A 21,596-nucleotide genomic window follows, 5' to 3' on the forward strand; every position below is an offset into this window, starting at 1 on the left:
CAGAGGGGTTTTTTCAAGTTTGAAAGGAGCCAGTGACTTACTGGGAATTTATGTGGCGAGGCAGTGAAACTGGAACAAATGCATGACGGCCTGCTAAGAATGTTCACTGGCCTGCTTCTTTTGTGCGCATCTGTTGTGTTACTTTGTGAATATGTGTGCAAAACTCCGATTTTAACAGTTTGTAATAATTATTTAAATACATAGGTGTGTGTGTGTATATAATCCACTTCAAGGTGTTCTGAAGCATGATATTGCTCATACAACATGTTCCTCATCCTCATCTAAGTTTTACCAATCAGACATAGTGGAAGGGAAGCTTGGCAGAGAAAGCTTATGAAAGATGTTTTCAAAACAAACTCCAAGTTCTATGTTTTGGCAGTAGTTAACAGAAAGATCTTACTCCAAGGTTAGAGGCTACTCTGGAACTTTTGACTCTGTCACTCTGTCTCTAAAAGTGCTAACATAGAATAAAAGTCCCTGAAGTGTGCCTATAGTTCCATGACAACTTGGTGCGAATCACTCTACACTATACAAACAACTCAAGTTCACACAATAATTCAGACTTAACTTATGCTTGCAGTGTTTTAATTTGCAATTATGGTTCAGATGATAGGGCAGATAGGGGGCGTGTTCTGAATGTCACATAAGTCTGCAGTGAACACGGGGAGTCATCTCCAGTTTCCAATAAACCAAATTTTAGAAATAACTTTGTTGTTACACAGTATATGCTAGCATATCCTCTATGTATCTTGTCAAGGCAACTGCTCAATAAGTGCTGATGCTTAGCTAATGCTAAGCTGCAATGTTTAAAGGCTGATACAGAGAGGATATGTCCACTTACTTCATTGAGTTTATATACATTCTGTTTAGAATGCAAGCATGCATTCAGCATAAGAGTATTTTTGGACTCATAATCTGTCAACCATTAAACCGAATTTTGTGTCAATCCATGAAGATGAGAAAATTGGAGGACGAATTCCATCTCAGAAATGGCAATGGTTGAAAGCTAGTTCAGATGATATCTGCCTGTTCCAAACTGGTTGGGATGTGGAAGGAACATGCCGATATTTTGGTAGTGCATCTATTGCTGGGCCAAGGTTTATTGACTGGATAAATACTAAAATAAATGTCACATAATGGTGGTGAAGGGACTACATACAGAGACCGTGTTAGACTGGATCAGGCCATTGCATGCAAAACTGAATTCAAAGTAATCTCTGCCACAACAGAACATGTTAACTGTATGGCTTTTCTATCCTGTGATCATGCATTGTGACAGCCAACATACAGTTTACTTGTTTTTTCCTGTTGCATAACAGACAAATCTATGAAGCATTATGTTGTAGCACACTATTCCATTGGCCATTTGTGTTAGGTCAGTTTATGCTGCCTGTGTCAATACAAGTACCAATCAATAAGTGGGGACCATTTGAGAGTCACATGCTTGTATTTATTTGACAATAATCTGAACTATCTATCCCCTCAGGTATTGTGTGGGCTTTTTTAAAAACATTAAAGTACTGTTCAAGTAAGTTCATCATGGTAATAATGCATATTGAATTGGGACTGTGGCACCTACAAGCAGGCTGTTTGTCCCCTGATGACCATCACTTACACTTCTGCTGGTTTAACAGCCTCACAACCAATAATTTCCAACATCAACATCGACTTGGGTACCAGCAGCGGCTGACACAAAGAAGTATGCTCTTGCAGAAACAGCAGCTCACTAAAACCTATGCACTAACTAACAATAGACCATGGACGCAAACTCTAATATAGCTTGACTTATAGTCAGTTACCTTTATCTCTATCCTTCTAACCTTTTGTCTCATCTCAAAACAAACATTCTAGCCAGTGTCTTTAGCGTTAGTGTTTTTGTGCCTGCCAGGTCACAGTCATTCAGAAAGGGAAGTCTAACAAAATCTGATTAAAACTGCAACAAAAACAGAGATCAGATGCCTATGATGGCTCACACAATGAAAAAAAAACATTTAATTTAACAGTCTATTTTTTATGACAGCACAGTCTTGACATCTGCAGCTGAGTCACCCTGGGGAAGTACAGATCTGATGGGCCAAGTGTAGTTAAATGTCACTTTTTTTTTTGGAAATTCCCAGCTCTGTTCAGCCTGCGTAGCCTTTTTTAAACAACCTCCACTGCTGGATAATGATTAATGAGGAAGAGGGCTTGGGTTTGATTTTTTTTCATACAATGCCAAACCTACAATCCAGGATCAAGATGTAAACAAAGCTGCATCCACACTAACATATTACGTATTACTGACCAGGCCAGTTAATACGTAGATAAACTGGCCTAAACCGACCGACATTGGGGGGGGGGCTTCTCTTCAAACAGATGTTGAGTGCTAGTGAGGTTGCTTTATTGATCCTAGCTCTTCTTAGGCTAGATGTTACTACGGCAACAAAGCACATACTCAGCTAACAAAAATTTAACATGCAGCACCATGTGGTTCTATCCCCCTGACAAATAGTTTGTAAAAAAAAAAATGGGTGCTTTCACAAGAATCCAAGACATGTGATTGGATGAACCATCTGTCAGCCACCAGTGTCAGACTAGTGTCAACCAATCAGACCAACGAAGAGGACGCACAACTTAACTTGATAAGCCAGTGCCAGGCACTGTAAAGTATTTGCCCAAAGCCATGGGGCCATTATGTACCAGGAACTTTAAGGGTGGGGCTGGTTGTTTTTTCTTTTTTTTTTACCTATTACTAGAAAATGAAAAAAAAAATCATCTCTAAACAAAGTACATAACATAAATATGTTTGTTTTGCATATTAATATAAGTGTTGACCAGTTGCTGACCTGTGTTTGAGAAGCAGAGCCCGGAGAACGCTGGGTCTATCCTCTGCTCTGATCTGATCAGAAATGATCATCGTTTCCACCACCAGATGTGCGATGCCGGGAAGAGAGTTCTGCTCCAGGTCCAAAAGGATGGCACCTAGAGCAGCATGATAAAAGAAAACAAAAATCCAGATTGGCTGCTTGGACTGGATTATCTAATAAACAATTGTTTTAGGGGACATTATTTCTTTCTGCGTGGCATGCTTGTGGATTTTATTTCAGCTGCACATGTAAGCAGAAACACCACAGCACTGATACTGAGCATTTCACCTTGTGTGATGGTGCGGCGAAGCTCCAGCAAGCTACGGAAGGAGAGCGATGCTACGTGGGGTTTGCCCCAGCGTTCTGTCTCCTCCTCCACATCCTCTTCAAACTTGATCCAGCGAGCTCGCTCCTTCCAACGCATTTCATGATCCTTTTCCACAATCAGCTCGTTCAGCTCCACGAACAACTGGAGGACAGAAACACAGGCAAGATTACCTCTGGAACAGGTTTAACAGCCGAATATTGTTCTAGAGCTGTGATTCAGGAAAAAAAAACACATTTATCACATTGTTAATAGTGCATGATTATGTTTTTGGAATACAAGAAAAGCTGTGACCACTAACTAAAAACGAGATTATAATGAAACGCAGATAAAACGCTCAGCACACTCAGCCAACAACTACAAAAAAAATGGTTTGGACAGAACTAGGGACAATAAAACAGTTTGGAGGAACATTTTGTCACATTTTAAAATGTAGATTTTTTTTCTGCTTTGATTTGTGGTTTTGTGACACTACTGGTGAACTGAGGTGAAACACCAGGCGCAATTTTGTTGCTTGTGCTGAAGCCAGTAATAACACACTGAAGTTTGATTTAAAGTTGAACTACTAAGTGTTCTTACATCAAGTGGGACTGATGTGCAATGGGAATTGAGTCATTTGTAGTGATGCATACTGAAAAGGTTTTTAGTTTCTTCTTTAAATTGTCAACAGAGCTTGTTTAATATGATGTTGGACAATAATTCATCCGTTGTGTATTAGTACAAAAATCTAGCCTGACCATAGTTTTTTTTGCAATGTACTTGTGGAGCATTTAGCAGGCCAGAATGAGGTGACCTAAGTGAGTAAGTTGAAATCCATTTCTTCTGGTAAACCAATTCAACACAGTCTACAGAAGCTACAGAAAATCTTTGGTCATGTGTCCAAAGGTCAGAAACTGGTGATCAAATTCATTAGTTCTCATTAACCCATTTCCAACATTTATTAGCCCAAACATAGATATACCAGCCTAATAAGAAAGCCGACAGTCAAAAGTCCAACTGGTATATAATAAAGCTGGATGAAATACTTGTAAAGTAAATGTAAAGTGAACCCAGTCGTCAATATGCAGATTAATCTAATTAGAGAAGAACACTTTTCACTGTGCTGCACACCTCATGTGTTTTCTTATCTGCTGCTCTCTTCTTCTTCTTCAGGCTGGATAGTGGCGTAGATGCAGTACTGGTCCGGGTCAGCTGACATCGGGATGACTTCTTCACCAGGTGGCGTCTCACCCCGGGGTTGTCCTCAAATCTGTGACCTGAAAAGTCACAAGTATTTCAAGTCAAAACGAAGCCAAAGGTCAACATGTCAGAGTAATGACGTCCAAATTAATAATCCACATTAAACACCCAGCCTGTCTAGGTTCATTATGTGAGCAACCTTCCTTACTGAGAAATCATTTTTTAAGGTCTGTGAACACATTCATTTTTCTGAATTACAGAATGTACTCCACGCTGGAAAGTCAGAAATCAAATTTATTTGTGCGCTATGGGAAACTGCTACAAAGAAGGTGCTTTAACCTCCTTAAATTGAAACATTTCAGGTTCAATTTCCTTGACCTGCAAATTGTACTTTATTGGATTAAGGATAATGAGGCAGTCTTTTCATGAAACCTGGCAATCAATGGCCATGTAAAAGAGCAGGAAGCCTGGGTGGTCACTTCATTTAAATAAAGGGAAATGAAAAATAAGAGTAACTAAGTGGGTGGTGAAAATATTACACTATCCAAGGTTATGATACGGATGATTTTTCTACATACTGTAGGTGGTAAAATGTATTTAATTGATGACATTTATTTAAAGTGTTATTTTTTCTTTAGGCAGCTGCTTGAGGAGTGTGTGTGAGATGTGTGTTCATGTGTGTGCATATACTGCTATGAGTGTCCTATTCTGCTACGTCATATCTGCCTCAGGGAAACAGACAGAAATGGAAATTAAAATGAAGTTAGGCAGTATTTCATTTTGTGCAGACTCCTAAGGGAAAGTCTCCGAAGGTTGGCCTAGTATGAACTGTTCTCACTGATTTGGATGAGCGGATTTTTCCCTCACAGCAGGGAAGGGCAATGACGGGGCAAGCAATTCCAGGTGAAGATTGAATTATCTTTGCTCGTCTTCCATCTTTTCTTCATCTGGTTTTCTAATTTGTCCTTCAGATTGACTTTGCTTGAACTTGCTGGAAAAGCCATATTTAAATAAACATTTATATACGTGATATATATACATCAGGAGTACCACAATCCAACAACAGCACAAGCAAGTGTTGAATATGAAAAGGGAATATATGAACAGCCTTTGACTGGCCTTGATAGTCCCTTTGGGACAATGTTACATGTGTTCTTCACTTTGTTTTGTCATTGTTTCTGTTCTTGATCTGAGAGCAGCCAATTGTTTTGAAAAATTGGTACCGTATGAAAAATATTACTTGGATAAATGCTCAAATGAATAAAAATAAGCTTCATTTTTGTCCAAAACAAAAAGGGGCCCAATATGTTTACGATTACCTTGGGCATGTTCTGTTGCTATGATCTACAAGAGAGTTTGAGTCAGTAAACACAAATATGTGTAACTGTAGCACAGCACATCCTCGTAACATTTAACATTGACCCCAACTCAATTGTAACATTGAACATTAAATGCCCAAATGTTATTCATTTTGTGATGATAATGTTTCAGGGATCTTCATGACTATGTCTACAGACATAAGGTATGAGAATCATAAGCATCCATGTCAAATGTTGAGAAATATCTTTACATCTTTACATCTGTTTTGCAGATTATTTATAATACTCATGCAACAGGTAATTTGTTACACAAAACATCCAGGAAGTCATCCATAAAAAATATTTGGAGAAAGCAGATTGGAGCAGATTTTAAACTAAAACCAATCACAGCTGCCAGGAGTTACCCACAGGATCTGATTGGTCCAAAAAAAAGTGAATTAGCTTGAAACCTGAAAAAAAGAGTGTAAAAATGTTTAGCTTAAAGGCTGGCAAAATGGATTGTAGTGTGACCTTGTAATCTCACAAATCTTGAGTAAATCCAGCTGCTGGGCAAATATTTAGGGGTTATTTGCAATGAAAATGCAGATGTTTACAGTCATTGACATTTGTGTGACATTTAACATACAACATATCTGTTTTTTTCTGTTGTTGTAACACCAGTAATTTAAGGTAAGGTAGATTTATTGTTATCACTTCAGGCCATTCCGTCAGAGGAGTATCTGAACCAGAATTAATTTCTGTATCTACAAAAGTTAAATCTCAGTGATCCCAGCTCAGTAAAAGAAACAAAGGGGCATTTTTAACCACACGGGGTACTTGAGCCCCAACAGAACTATAATGTGTAGTTCAGGTTAGTCAGCTTTGTTTTTTTTATGTGTTGGGAAACAGCATCTTCACAGGACTAATCATGGGTTCTAAGTCCAAATAAGGATAAAAAAGCAGAATCACACATGGTTTGTCAATGAAATGTCTTTCCGCTCCAGCTGTGGCTGAGCCCAGAGCCAAATGGGTGCTACAGAATCAATAGAAAAGTAGGAAACAGCAGCAGTCGAGCACCGTGTCAATTAGCTCAATACAGTGGACAACTTTGTTCAGTGTGTGGTCATGAATGAGCCTTATCAATGGCTCTCATGAATAATCAATAAGCTCCAAGTCCATTGATTTATAAAGTAAAAATAGAATAAATGGCTCGTCCATGTGAGTTCCCCAATTTGTTGTGATTGAATCAGAGCCTCAGAAGCAACTGCCGCTGCTCATATGTACCTGATTTAATGCACTGAGCAGACAGAAATAAAGTGCAATCAAACAGAAGGAGAGTCTCCACAGAAACACAAACATACACAACTTACGGATAGGCTCGAGTGGTGAGCCCAGTTGAGTGTGGATTGACTCGAGCAAATCATAATCATCAAAATCCAAGACAAACTCTTCAAAGTCCTCAAAGCCATCCACATTCGACAATGAGCTGTGGTGCTCACGCTGATGCTGCTTTGGTGTGCCGAAGCCTTTCTGGACACTGCATCGACGTTCTGGTCCATGATGGTCAGTGCATCGCTTCTTATCAGAGGTCTCATGTCCCTGGTTCTCCTGTCCCTCAATGTCTGTCATCTCCACGGTCGGTACCTCCTCCTCTCCACCTCTCTCAAAGTGGACACACTTCTCATCCAGGTCTTCCAACTCTTCAAAGCCGTTGCTCTCCTTGGGTCACCGCTCTGAACAAACTGCAACCTGCTTCTTTCTTTTGATTGTGCAAATGCACTTGGGTCCAAAAAAATTCTGCGACACCCAGAAAACAACTTTTTTTGTTGGGTAGAACTGAAGGCTAAAGAAGGTGTTGTTTACAGCCCAGAAAACAGCACCAAAAACAATCAAGTAAACCATCCGGCGTATTTGTCAATGCCAGTCCACATACACATATAGATACAAGACATATAGAGTTTTCCTTTAAATCCAAACCAATGTTGGAGAAGAAGCCCCCTTGCTGGATCCAGAGAGATACATAAATGGTAACAACTCCCAGAGGATGTGATGATGAGGGACAGTCTACTTTGCGAGACCCGCCTGTCAGCTGAATGGTGGCACCACCCCCTTTGTTAATGATGTCCACAGCCTATTGATCTTTGTGGCTGCTGGAAAAGCAAGAAAGTGTAGATCAAAGCAGAAGAGGTGATGCCTTTTGTTTCCATAAGGCCGCCATCACTTTCCAATCATGTGACGTGTGAGAGGGTAAGGGTTAGGTGCCAAAAGGTTGAAGTCTCCATTCTTATTGAATTACAGCGAAAAGATATACACCACACACACACACAAAAATGCATGCAGCAATATATATACTAGGGCTTATGCAAAAATAAGCCTAACTAACGAGAATAACGCCTATCGGCTCTGGCACTCAGCTTAGAAGAGATGTGTATCACAGTGCTAATTATCAGTGAGAGCCGCACCATTCCAGTCCCTCCGTTTCCATAGAGACAAGTACGTCCCCGAGGTGGCGTGGACAGACTCATCTACATCAGGTTCACCAATGTGAGCTAAACAGGACCCTGTATAAAAACATGCTCACCGTGCTTGAATATTGTGTTTGTGACTCACTTTCTGCATTTGTATGCATGACTGCATGTTTGTATGCAGCCAAAAAAAAACACATCTTTCCCTTTCTCTAGAAACTGTATTTAGGTATGTTCAACCAAATTGCGGTGGATTAAAAACACTTTAAAACATTGCAAGATGTGTGAGACTGACACTGACCCAGACAGAAAAAATGATCCAGCGTTGCATATGGTGCTGGACTGATCTATCTGATATTCTTCCAAAATGTCTTCCAAATATGGCTGTGAAATGTGGCCTTCAATTCCCTGGTCACAAAGGATCCATGCAGTAGATCCTTCACAACCTTCTTTCCCTGGACACAAAGTGTCCATGAGTCAGAGCCCTCCTTGCTTCCTATTCCATGGTTACTAAGGACCCACAAAGGCTAACATCTAAGGTATGACCTTTGTACGCGAGTTCTTTGAATGAGTGTGAGACACCGACAATAAACCTTGGCACTGAATCCTGTCAAGGCTGGAATCACAGATTTACAGATTCTAAGCTGTAAAGCTAATTCCATTTAAACAATGTGTAACATGACTACACTAATTTTTGTGCAATTAAGCCATCCCTATGATGAATGAGACCTGATCTGTTGATAAAGATCATAAGCCACAATTCAAATGGTAAAAGAAGTAATTTCTTCACACGCTGTCAGTTGAATAATAATAGTTGATAACTGTTCAATCAAGCTTTAGGAATAACTGCACAGTGCAATGATTTTCTCTCATCTCAGCTGCTGAAAGTGAAGTTTGTGGTCACTTTAGTGTGAATGCAACTCAAACTGCCAAAACGGAAAAGAGGAGCATACACTAGTGGTATATATATGGCCTGTCAATGTGAAGCATCACAAGCAACAAATTCGATTACTTATTTTGAGTGACTCTCAGTGTCCTGTTTTGTGTTTCCAGTTGGGGCCTAAACAGTCAATGATTACTCTGCTCTGGTAAAGCAGGAAGAGCCAGAGGCAGGGTCGCTGTTGAAGGGGAATCGACTGCAGCCTCTGTTAATTAATGCCCCCTGATGCTGGGAGAGAAAGTTTTTCTCTTGCTATACGAGCTGTTGCCTCCCAGTCATTCTTCTCTGTCCTCTATTCTTTGTGTTATTTTGTTGGAGGATTATTTTTAACAGTGAATGTGGGGGCCAGGAGCTCTGTGGGTTGGTTTCATGAGGCAGAACGTGGGATGCTCATGGTGGAGCCAAGGCATATGCAGCAGTAAACAGAACTTGTCAGTGATCAGGCTCAGTGAAGCAAGGGAATTAAGACATGTTGTAACAAACTTTATAGGTTCAGCAGTATTTAAAAAAGCAGCAATAACATTAGGATTTTACAAAATAAGATGAAATACTCCTGGCATTAAACACATAAGGCTGCAGATTGTTTCTTTTTCATATTTTAGTGGCTTGTATGTTTCTTAACATAAATTTTATCCATATGCCTAGGACTGGGGAGGGGGATATGTCAAAAACATTGTGCAACATTCCTATCCTCCCTGTATTTGCACCATAGACAAAAGTATTGTTGTAGTAGTAATACTTTTTAAGACCAGCAGAGGGTGCTAAATATATTCTAAATATGACCATCCAAGCCTTAAACCAAAATATAGGAGTATAATTACATATGACATGTTGTAGTCACATGTAATTCTACATATACGAGGCCACATAAACGCACATCGCACGCGCATCAAAATAAATATATTATACATGTAAAATATGCTTATAGCTTACATTATATGTTATAAAAGCAGCAGTCTACTAACATGAATATCAAGATAACACCAAGAGTGTATGTGTGTATGTATATATATTTGTAAGTTACATCTCTTTATGTTCAGATTAGAGTGTTGCTGTAACATCTGTCTCATGTATCCTACATGTACTAATTTTAATATACCTGCTTTCTTATGTCTTTCTTACTTTTCATGTCATCCAGGTCAGCGCTGGCCAACATCTGGGCCTCAGCCTCATCCGTGGGCACCTGCTGGTAGATGGCCGTTTCCAAAGCAGTCATGCTGCCGATGCAGATTCGTTCCCGCAGGTCATAGTTGCTCCGCTGGGCTCCTGGCAGACGGTGGTGGACAGGTTTCCGGCGGAACCAGCCGCAGCTTGTGGCAGAACTTGAGGCTTCTGATCCTGAGGGAACACTGGCAAAAAACAAAATGATGTAACCGATACATCAACCTTTGTATAGACACCATTAAAAATGTCAAATTTTAGATTCTGCTAAAATTTTATTACATTTTTAACATTCCTGGTTTTATTTTCATCACATTACCAACAGGGGGCTTCACAACACAACAACAAACCTGAATCTCCTCATTAGAGGTCTGAGTCATCCTCTGCTGTGAGGAGGCAACACAATATTGCTCAGCACAGGCATGACAGTTGTTTCTGTGCTTTTATCCAGCCCAGCCTTACTACAGACGAATACCTGAATCTCCATGGAGTCCCTGACCTCCCAGCAGCAAACGCCATACATAATTCAGAGCGTCACCAAATAATTCATATTCTGATGGTTATGCATGTTAGCAAGCCAGATGGGTCTTCTAGGATTCTGCTGGAGCTAGTAGATGGGCTTAAGTGCCATAAGAACTTTATATATACACTACTGTTCAAAAGTTTGGGGTCACTTGGAAATGTCTTTATTTTTTTAAAAAAATGTTTTTTTTGGCCTGGTGACCCCAAACTTTTGAACGGTAGTATGTATGTGTGTAAAAAAGAAACTGTGTCCTACCCTGATTATTATCTCTTCACAAAGAAAAACTAAATAATGTGATAAACAGATGCTTATCACTCAGCTCTGTTGTTCCATGTTGTCCCACATGTATTGTGGTGTAAATGTGTCCCACATGTATACACACTTGTAATTCCCATGCATTGATTTATCAGCTTTTTTTAACCAACACGTCTTTCCTACTTGTCCAGCATCAAACAGCAGATAAAATAAAAGCAAGTAAACATAGTGGAGCATCTGAAAGCTCAAAGACCTTTTTTCCTTTTGTGGTGGACCAGAACAGAGCTAAAAAGCTCGTTATTGTAAATAACAAATCTATTATCGATATAAAAACATATTTCTGATCTATAAAAAGAGAAATCGGCAAAAAACCGAATAACCTGAGATGTTGTAACAACCCACCTGTTGCAAGCTGCTTCGTCTCCATCCACCTCCTGTCCAATCACAGCTATCCCCCCATTATGAGCTGCCCCCTTTGTCAGAGTCAGTGCGGCTTTCCTCGACAATGGATGTTCTTCGTTTTCCGTGTGGACGGTAGTGAATGGAAGAGGTTCCTCCAAGTCCTCTTGGCTCCCCAAACTAAACTGAGAGGAAGAGGAAGATCAGTGAAAGGGGAGGAATATGCTAAGATTTAATTATGTCTGACAAGCTGTTAAAACACTGCTTGCTCATTTGAATTTACACTGATGAGGCTGTGTGGTTTTTCTGACTTATTTTACCTGTGGCTGGATCTCAGGCAGCTCTGTGGGAGCGGCAGCCACCCCAAGTCCTTCTGTCTCAGACTCCGCCTCTTCCTCATCTACCTCGTGTATAGTAGGTGTAACATCGGAGGGGGGCAGTGAAGTCTTTTTTTTCTTCCGTTTCTTTTTGCGTCGTCTGTCAGAGCTGTGCACCCTCTTGCGTAATCGCTGGGGCACGGGCAGGTGGGTCGACAAGGGGTGGTGTGTATGGTGAAATGTGTGCCTGTGATCTGTTTAAAACAAATGAATAATTAAACAAAACTCAACACATCTTGTTTAACACACTGTTTACTGTTTAGATGGCACACTACTGTTTTACAGCAAAACTAAATGGACGCTGCAAATGATGACATAAAGTCATGGCTTCCTCTTGGCAGTGGTACCATCAGGGAAAGTATTATTCCACATTTCAGCCTGTCTGGGATACTTATGAACTTATTTCTACCCAAAGGCAGCACTCTGATTTTTTAGACTGGGGTTAAAACAACATAACCTATAGCACAGAAGTAGTTCAAGAAGTCACATCAATGTATCTCTACAGAATCCGTATAGGGACAAATGTTTTCTTTGGCACAGGCTGTTAATTCCATTAAACATGTAGAACAAGAATCTCACATGGGAGACTCTCCCTCCTCCAATATTAATCCCTTAGACACAACACAAACGATAGCTTTAGATTTAAATTAGCATGCAGCAATTAAGAAACCCCGTGTTTAATAAACATCAAAAGAAAGCAGCTCTATCTAATCTTAATCCACTATTATTTATAAATTTATATAATCTTCCTGCTCTAATCCAGCCATATACCTAACAAATATGGAAAACCCTGCTGTAAGTCTGTGTATATGTGTCTGAGGGACTGCAGGCTTAAACCAAAATTTGTTAAACGTTATCCAAATTACATTCTCCTGTGTAGGTTTTACCATAAATTAGCTCTGCTTATCAGGCTTGTTAGATTGGAAGCTATTAGTTCTTCTTATCACCTGTCCTGCTACTTACACCATTATCACAGCAATGGTTTTATTGTAGGAACTAGAAAAAAGTTTGTGTTTGATTATTTAGTAATGCCTAGTTTGGTTAGCATTAGCTCTGTGAGCCACCTGCTGGTATGGTGAGAAATTTAGTTAACTATGAGCTGATTTCAGTTTCATATTTATTACATTAGCAGAAGGTTTTATTGATATTTGTTACACTTTATTATGCACAGCTTTTTAGATAAATGCATTTCCGATCTTGTCTCCACAGTTAATTATTTTCAATTTTGGTAATTACTGGCAGAATAGCAAGCCATCCTTTCCACATGGCTTACTGTTGAAAAAACCCTAAAATGAGACTTTGCTGTTAATATTGCAGTTAATATTACTATCAAATCATGTTGATCATATGATTATTAAGGTATTTGATTCATTGAGGTCCAGCCCTTCTACAAGCTCAATAGTGTTATCTTTCCAAAATGCAGGCAATTAATCCAAACAATGTCAAGTCCACGGAACAGCGGTGCTCATGTTGCTGAAAATTATAGCATGCTGGATAAATTTAGCTTTCTTGGCATTATCTTTAATTACAAGAACAAATACATGTACAGATTGTAGCTTTGCTTACATTCAAAGTCTTTCTCAGTGTAGTGTCGGCCCATCCTGTCTCCGCTAGTGGAAGCAGAGTCGCTGATGATGTCTCCAAAGCGCTCGACAGACAAAGCTTTCTCCCAGTTCTCGTCCTCATCCTCTTCCTCCTGTTCCTCCACAGATCTGTCCTCATCTTCCTCCTCCACCTTCACCTGAAGAACAACAGAAACACTTTATGACAGCAGCAAAGAAAAAAGTAGAACTGTATGGGGAAACAGGAAACTGTAGTCTACGAGGCCACATGAACGCCTTTTAAAAAAGTTTTTTACTTTGCTATAACCTATGAGGCCAATTGTTTATGGAGAAAGCCAACACCAATACCACGGAATTGAAACTTGGTGATTATATGAATTGTCCTACTCTGATTACTATATTGTATGTATAAGCCAAGTGGGCAATCTAATCAAACACTGCTTTAGAAGACACAACTCGGAAGCACCTTTTTACTAAATGAAGCACAAAACTACTGTGGGATCGAGTATTCACATAGAATAACTATCCTATTTTATTAAAAAAAAATCTTTTTTATTGTTTCCATCCACATATAAGCCAAAACTCTATTTTTGCTTTGTCTGAATGTACACTGCTCAAAGAAATAAAGGGAACATAACATAACAAAATAACATAAAAATAATCAATGTAAATCAAAATCATTGTTCCATGAAGGTCTGGATTTGGAACCATACTCAAAATAAAAGTGGAAAATCACATTACAGGATGATCCAACTTGAGTGGAAATTCCTCAAGACAAGTCAAAATGAGGCTCAGCAGTGTGTGGGGCCTCCACATGCCTGTATGACCTCCCTACAAGGCCTGGGCATTCTCCTGATGAGGCGGTGGATGTTGTCCAGAGGGATCTCCTCCCAGTAAACACTGCCTCATGCTTCATCTAGGGGTGAGAGCACTGACAAAATGCAAAAGTGATCAAACATCAGGCAGAAAGGATGAGAGCAGAGAAATGGTCTGTGGTCAGCACCTGCAGAACCTCTGCTTTATAGGGCTGTCCTGATAACTGCCTCATTTCCACCTGTTGTCTGTTCCATTTGCACAACAGCAGCTGAAACTGATTCACAGTCAGTGTTGATCCTAACTGGACAGGCTGATTTCACAGACATGTGACTGACTGGGAGTTACACTGTGTTGTTTAAGTGTTCCCTTTATTTTGTATTTTGCAGTTGTATTTTGAAATAATTCTCTATGATTAGAACAGGTATAATGTCTGTATATCCTCCACTACATGTAGGAAGGACATTAAATCAATACAACAAAGTGCTAAGCAGCAAAGAACTAATGGACTAGACAGCCCCTGGAGACAGTGAAGGCTGATGGGAGTGTCCTGCTTCAGCTGTTTGGTGCATCTGATAGGTCGAATCACTGGGACAAAATGCTTCCTCTGCCTCAGATTGGTGCTGGCACAGTAAGCACCCTGGCTACTGCTCAGTGGTCTCAGATTTCTCTGTGCCAGGGCTCCATTACTCCCTAATTACCAGTGGGATGAAGGGACAGGATGCATTTAATGATCTGAGCAACCTATCTACACAAGGCTGAGGTAGAATAGAAAATGTTAAACTGAGTGAGCCGTAAAAGCAATGTTTTCACTGGAGGGCCAGCTCAATTTAGTCTATTATTTAAGGTGCTTTGTGTTCCTGCAAACCAAACCAGTTTTAAAGTTCATTTCCTCATTTTTTTACTTGGTCTGGTAAAGGCTGTTCATCAGTGTAAGACCTTGAATTTAATGGCCATGATGTAATTCAACAGGGAATAGTATTGAGTTTATTACACAGAAGAACCTCTTCTAAACACAGTTTTTGCTCGGCTCTCGTCCTGTTGGTGCATAATGGCTCAAAACTCTTTCATGTCAGCTTTGAAGTCAGTTAGAGTTGGAGGGACACCGGAGGTGGGTGACCCCAGTCCAGGTGGCGGAGGACGCTCTGTCTGAGTAGAAACAGGAAAACAGACAATGGTGTGTGCTAACCCAAGTTGATTTTAGATGCAGTTTTAAGAGCGCAGAGACAATCTGACATGTTATACATACACAACTGGTTGTCATACATTGCCTCTGTTGCCTTCTACAGTGCACCAGTTCATTTGCCATCTGCCTTTAAAAAACACATTTCCCAAGGCATCTGGTCACTACAAATCACATTTGACAGGAAGGGTTTTATTAAAACATCCTCAGTGATCGAGTGGAGGCAGAGAAATTTGGCATATAACTGGAACTAGTAATCAACTAAAGGTAAACAGAGCACGGAAATGATGGACATGTATTTGTTTGTGCCACTATTGACACACCTGTTTGTTGTTTATTTTTTATTCATTTATTTTACATTTATAACTTGTAAGTATGCCTGTCATTACTGTTGCTCCAGAGCCAATCATATAAGCAGGACATGTCACTGTGGCAATCGAGAAAATAGAGGACAGTATATTTCTGGTTATACCTTTTTAAATTCTATCATAATTGCCATAATAATCATAATTTGCCAAAACAGCACTTAATATTCATTACTTAGCTTAAAAACTAGCAACAATAAACAGTATTGTCATTTTCAATAGAAAGTGTTTTAGGAGCTACAAAACAACACACTACAATAAGAAAGAAATATATATATATATATATATATATATATATATATATATATATATATATATGACTCAGCAGTCAGAGTGGATCATTTGACATGTTTTCCAACTCCACTAAAGCCTCTATCTAATCCATTTTCAGTCGTGTTGCCAACATCGAGATTGAAATCTCCTAATTCAAATATTGTTCTAATGAATGCTGGATAGAATCTCTCATCTCATTCCAGCTGGTTTACTGTGAGTGGGTTACATTACATCAAACACAAGATATTTCATGCGTGAAAATGTAACTTATCTGTTGCTGGTTTAGCCACTTGTTATCAATTATGAGAAGGGGAGGTTTCAATTAAAGCCTGAGCTGCACTTCAAATAAAAATATGCAGTTTAACCTTTTCCTGTGAACTGCATAACTTAAACTACAACATTAATATTTCATATTTAGTGGAATGGTGATCCTGAGAGGTGCATTAAAATATTTATCAGCTGCTGACTACTATTCAGGAGGGTGCATGTGTGTCTGTGTTTGCCTTGTTTGTCAGGATCAAAAGCTCTCACATTAGTGATAAGGAAACACTTCCTGAGTGAAGGCCATTTAGCTCTTCAATGGTCACTGCATGGTTTTAAGTTACATGGTAAGTCATTACCACAGAGGCTATTATTAGGGTTGGGTTAAGGTTTAACCCTCGGAACCCCAAAAAACCCACTTGCATGTTTGCAATGCAAGCTTTAAAAAATGAACATTAAACAGTTTCAAAACAAAGACAATCATCTGACTTTCTGATGTCCTTCGATGCATCATAATGCATATTCTCTGTTTATTTGCTGCCATTTTACAGCTATGCAAAATAAATAAAACTGCAAAATGCAAATAGGCAAATGTCACCAGCTTGTGGAGAATATTCTTTTTCAAGGCAAAAAAAAATTTAAACTTGTTTATTATTGATGATTTGTGTCTTTATACATTTTTCACTATTTTGGTGTTTCCACAAAGGAGCATGACATTATTTTTTAAACCCACAGAGACTAAAATGTGAGAGAAGTGAGGAGAAATGCCCAAGAACTGGAGTCTCATCACAATAAGAATCAATTTTCACGAATACACACATCTATAGAAATGCATCTAACCACTGACAATGAGGTCCATTATTAAAACATGTTTTAAGAAAAGATGTAATAAAAACTTCACAACAACAAAGAGGAAAATTATATCAGATCATAAGCAACAATCCTGTAAGAATTTGCATTGATTACAGATAAAATTAAAAATAAAAGCAGATTATTATTTAGCAATGTCTCCATGAGTGGCCACTTGAGGCTAGCTCCAAATGTGAGTCAATATAATAAAAAATAAGCAAAAATAAACATGTCAAAATCCATTTGACTCTAAAGATTCCTTTTTTTATGTTAGTCTTTTATAATTAACCTATTTAAATGTATTAATCATTTGTATTGATTAAGCCCTTCAAATCATTCAAATGTGGTTTAAATGAATCTTTAAGCAACAGGTCACATTAAATGGCAAAAAAATTAAATTCTGTACTATTACATCCTTGTTCAGGCAGGAAAAGAATAAATATGCAAAATATTTCCACAGCTAAGTGCTCTGCTTTTGGTTGCTTTTTATCCAGCAGTGTTTAAAAAACCTCTTCCCACTCCCTTCATGCCAGGCCTCTTTGATTGAAGGAACTGGCGCTCTTCCCAGACAAACAAATCACAACTAACATAAATATCAGCATCAGTGTTTTTGCTTATTCTTTCTCTGTGCAGATGATGTTCATGAGCAATTATTTTAAAATTCTAATGAATGTGTCTTTATCTAATAAAAAGAAAGAAATGCTTCATAGGCACAATTATTTTTGCTTCTTCATTTGCGCTCCCAATAACAGCAGTAATAAAGGAGAGATAGATATGCTTTAAACCAATATTCAGCTGCAATGTGTCAACAAATATAAATATTCTACATTCTGTATGTGCATCCTAATCACATTTCCACTTTACAGTTTTGCAGAACACATGCAAATGTTCCCCTTTTTGGATTCATTTAATGTTCAAAGCCCTGTTCACACAGGACTAGTATTTCCAGGAGGCCTCTTCTTAAAGGATCCCTCCCACGCCTGTGTTTTGTTTGGCGCATTCATACAGGATAAGTCTGTGTTTAACCTGAATTGTTACTGACAATACCACAGTTGTGTAACAATAGACTGATATGTATATAAGCGTTGGTCCTCTTGAAAGATAGCGCCCAGCGTAATAATTAGTCAGAAATGCCATCACATGTTGCTTCACACAGAAGAACAAACATGCAACCTAACCTTGTTATGCCGTCCTCATAAACCCGGCCTCTCTTTTTACACACTTGTCTTTTGATGACGAGAAACATTTTGGGAACCACAAACAATCTAACTATTCAGTGAGGATGTGTGGCAAATATGTTTCATACAAAACCAAGCTAATTAGGAGACATATTTAACAATATATGAATAATGCAAACACATAATTCCCAACACAAAATCTGTAAAACATAATCAAATATAGAAGCGCTACATTTCTTCACACATTAACACCAACAGCAAATGGTGCAATTACTATATGAATCTACTGGTATAGTGTGTCACTCTTGTGCATGTGCAACAAAACCAACACACACGCACACAGAGCTCCACTGACCGCAGTGCTACAATTAGAACCCTGAACTACTACTGTACGGTTTTACTCAAAGATGTTAAGACAGATATGCAGTTATCAAAACACCCACAAGCTATCAGAAGCCAGTGATGTTTCTGTAGCAACCCAGACTCAGCTGGGCTGCCAGCTTTCATGACTGCACACAAAAGTGTCTCCTACTGGATTTGATCATCTGTAGGAAGTAGCAGTGCTGTCTCAGACTATGCATGCTGTAAGTGTGTGTTTTAAATACAATGTTTACAAGTAATTGAGGGTAAAAAAAATTGAGAGGTCCACTTTTGTAGACAGGCTTTCAGCCTGTTATTTCCCTCAAAACGACCATCACAATATGCCACGCACACCACTGATGACATGGTCCCCACTGTGCATAATGATACATCACCTACTTACTTGGCAGGGCCGTTTTTCTCTGAGAACGCAGGCTAATGTGTTTCACTTGAAGAACAGCAACAAAGCATTCCGCTACACAGGACATGGGCATTTGCCACACACTGGGGATGACTCATTCATGTGAGACTTTGGAGGGAATGGTTTAGTCATGGAGACACTTCAGTGATCTTTTCATTCCAGATAAGCATCACGGTGTTGAGTGAGGAAAACCTATCACACTAAAAAAACACCGTCATACCAGTGTTTTAAAACTGCAGGATTTCATGGCAGAATTAATAAAGAGAATCTCAGCAATTTGCTCAACTATGGTGAACTCATATGCAAATGTGCTCATCATCCAGAGCTGACCTTGAAGAGATCAGAGAGCTGGAGAACAGAGAACACTAGTGTAGATATTTAGCAGTTTTGCATGATCACTTTAACTCCCTTTATCACAGTATAAACTGCTCCACGAGAAACAGATGGTTTGTAGAAAGTTAAGAGAAGATGGTAAAGCATGTCTCCTGGGCCAAATGTGTAAACTTATCTCCTAGCAACCAAGTTCATATTTAGTTTTAAATTTCATATTTAGAAATAAATAAATACACACCTCTTTACCACTTGTATCATCCTGTAGCACCTCTCAGTTTATGAGCGAGCCCTGCAACTGGCAGGATTGCCAGTTACTGCATATATTGTTATAATATTTTCCCTTTATTATAAACCTAACATAACCTTGACCCTTATAACCACATTGCAGAACAAAATAAATGTCTTAAAATGTGCTGATTTAATGACACCAATGCTTTTTCCAAATAAAAAATATCTGCCCTAAAGTTCCAATATCTGTCTGGCTCTATCCGCTAATATTAACTGCTGTAATACATGTCCTTTTTAAGCTAACAATAAACCACTATATCTGTATTCATTACCACATTGTCCCACTATCAAAGATCCATCTAGAAATAAAAAGTAGGCCTTTATTCTCAACATTCATGATACATGTTTCAAAGGTCAGTGTTTGCCAGAGGGCTACAGCTACTTCCATTGAGCTGGAAACACTTCACAACAACAACCACCAGAAATAAACCACAAATAAGTTGGTTCAATCTTCAAACCAGCATGAAGCGAACCTTACCTATAAGCTATTGAGAAGCTGTTGGTTGTGAAAAATGTGAAATGTTCCAAATTCCGCAGTTTAAAAGTGAATTATCAATTGATCATTTGAAAGGATTTATTTTACCTGTCAAACAAATATAAAGATGTGTTTTCTCACTTCATTTTTTACTCACAGGCTTCCAGGCATGCTGCCAGCATAAAAGGCCCTACTGAAAAGACCTCCTACTGTAGCTCTACAGGAGTATTTTACTGGCTCGCTGAGCATGACTCTATTGTACAAGCTGACATAGTAACGTCTGCTACACAAACCGGTTTCTCTCTCATTTCAGAAAACATCTGCAGCCACTGTATGCATATAAAGAGTTCTTCATTACCTGTTTTAACATTTCATTTCATGATGCAAGTTAACATCAACACCAAATCTACACTGCTTTTGTCATCTATCTCTATCTTTGCTCTCACAAAATAGTAAACTAATGTTTTTGGCCTTTGGTACAGATTAAATATGTGCAAGATATAATTTGTTAATTAGTGAGATTTAAATCTAGTCCAGTTTCTTGGGCCGGTAGCAAACATCTGCACAAACTGCACATCTAAGGACTACATGTTGTATCTGTCTTTACGATAGAGAAAGAACACAAAAAGCATAAGCTGTGGGGACCTACATTAATTTTTTTTCACCCTAGGGGCTCCACAAACAATTGTTGCTTTTCACTAGGATGCTTGGAAGAGCTCTCATGTCTAATTAGGGCATTTCAAATCAAACTGAAAGCGACTGGCTTTTAGCACAAGGTTATGCTGTTCAAAGCCTTTAGCTGGATGGTTAGTCTCCTGAGAGGGCTGCTGTGTAAAAGACATAAGGATATCCCCAATGTGGATGTGGAGCTCTTAGTTTAATAGAAGGTCTGAGAAATGTTATCATTAGAACTTAAGATACTGGCTTTTCTAAACAGTATGAAAACAATCCTCATTACACAAGCACCAGGGTAACCTACCTGCACGAGTTTATTATTAGAGTTACGGTGATTGTTTTCATGCTTTTGTCATCATTTGTAAATACATTTAAAAGTAATTCTTACCTGTTGCAGGTTGATCAGCACATCGATGTCAGGGGCATGACCTCCTGTAGCCATGGGGGCTGTGAGTAGCCTGTTGGTAGAGTAGACTGCTGAGGAGAGCAGGTGCCTGCAGGAAAGCTGGCTAATGTGGCACTGAGGAGGAGAAACTGGGTACGTGCAGGAGGTGGGGTGATGTGACTTGGGTGGCAGGGGTTAGGGTCAGGGAGGGTTTGAGCTGTAAGGAGACAAGGGGATAAGCAGGAGATGGAAGGATGGGGTGCAAAGCAGAAGGAACCTAGAGGATGGGCGTCAGCCCTTCTCTTTCACGGCTGGGGATCCAGGAAGCCTTTGGGGTGGCATAACCTACAGAAGAATGGACAGGAAACACAAGTTATTAGCTGGATATGAAGCTGTTTGGCTACTAA

At 39.2% G+C, this 21,596-nt stretch overlaps 1 protein-coding gene across 1 annotated transcript in view; it reads right to left on the minus strand.

The window, feature by feature from the left end:
• The window catches only part of slc4a3 (solute carrier family 4 member 3), a 29,563-nt gene extending 8,317 nt beyond the window's left edge, over window positions 1–21,246 (minus strand). The window contains exons 1-8 of the mRNA XM_028433673.1: window positions 21,193–21,246; window positions 13,335–13,509; window positions 11,712–11,962; window positions 11,395–11,576; window positions 10,176–10,402; window positions 4,282–4,427; window positions 3,135–3,315; window positions 2,826–2,961 (exon numbers count right to left, since the gene is read on the minus strand). Of these exons, the coding sequence (XP_028289474.1) occupies window positions 2,826–2,961; window positions 3,135–3,315; window positions 4,282–4,427; window positions 10,176–10,402; window positions 11,395–11,576; window positions 11,712–11,962; window positions 13,335–13,509; window positions 21,193–21,246 (1,352 nt within the window). The remainder of the gene's footprint in view (window positions 1–2,825; window positions 2,962–3,134; window positions 3,316–4,281; window positions 4,428–10,175; window positions 10,403–11,394; window positions 11,577–11,711; window positions 11,963–13,334; window positions 13,510–21,192) is intronic.
• Window positions 21,247–21,596: the final 350 nt, after the last annotated feature.

Source organism: Parambassis ranga, chromosome 21 (assembly GCF_900634625.1).
Source record: "Parambassis ranga chromosome 21, fParRan2.1, whole genome shotgun sequence".
NCBI lineage: Eukaryota > Metazoa > Chordata > Actinopteri > Ambassidae > Parambassis > Parambassis ranga.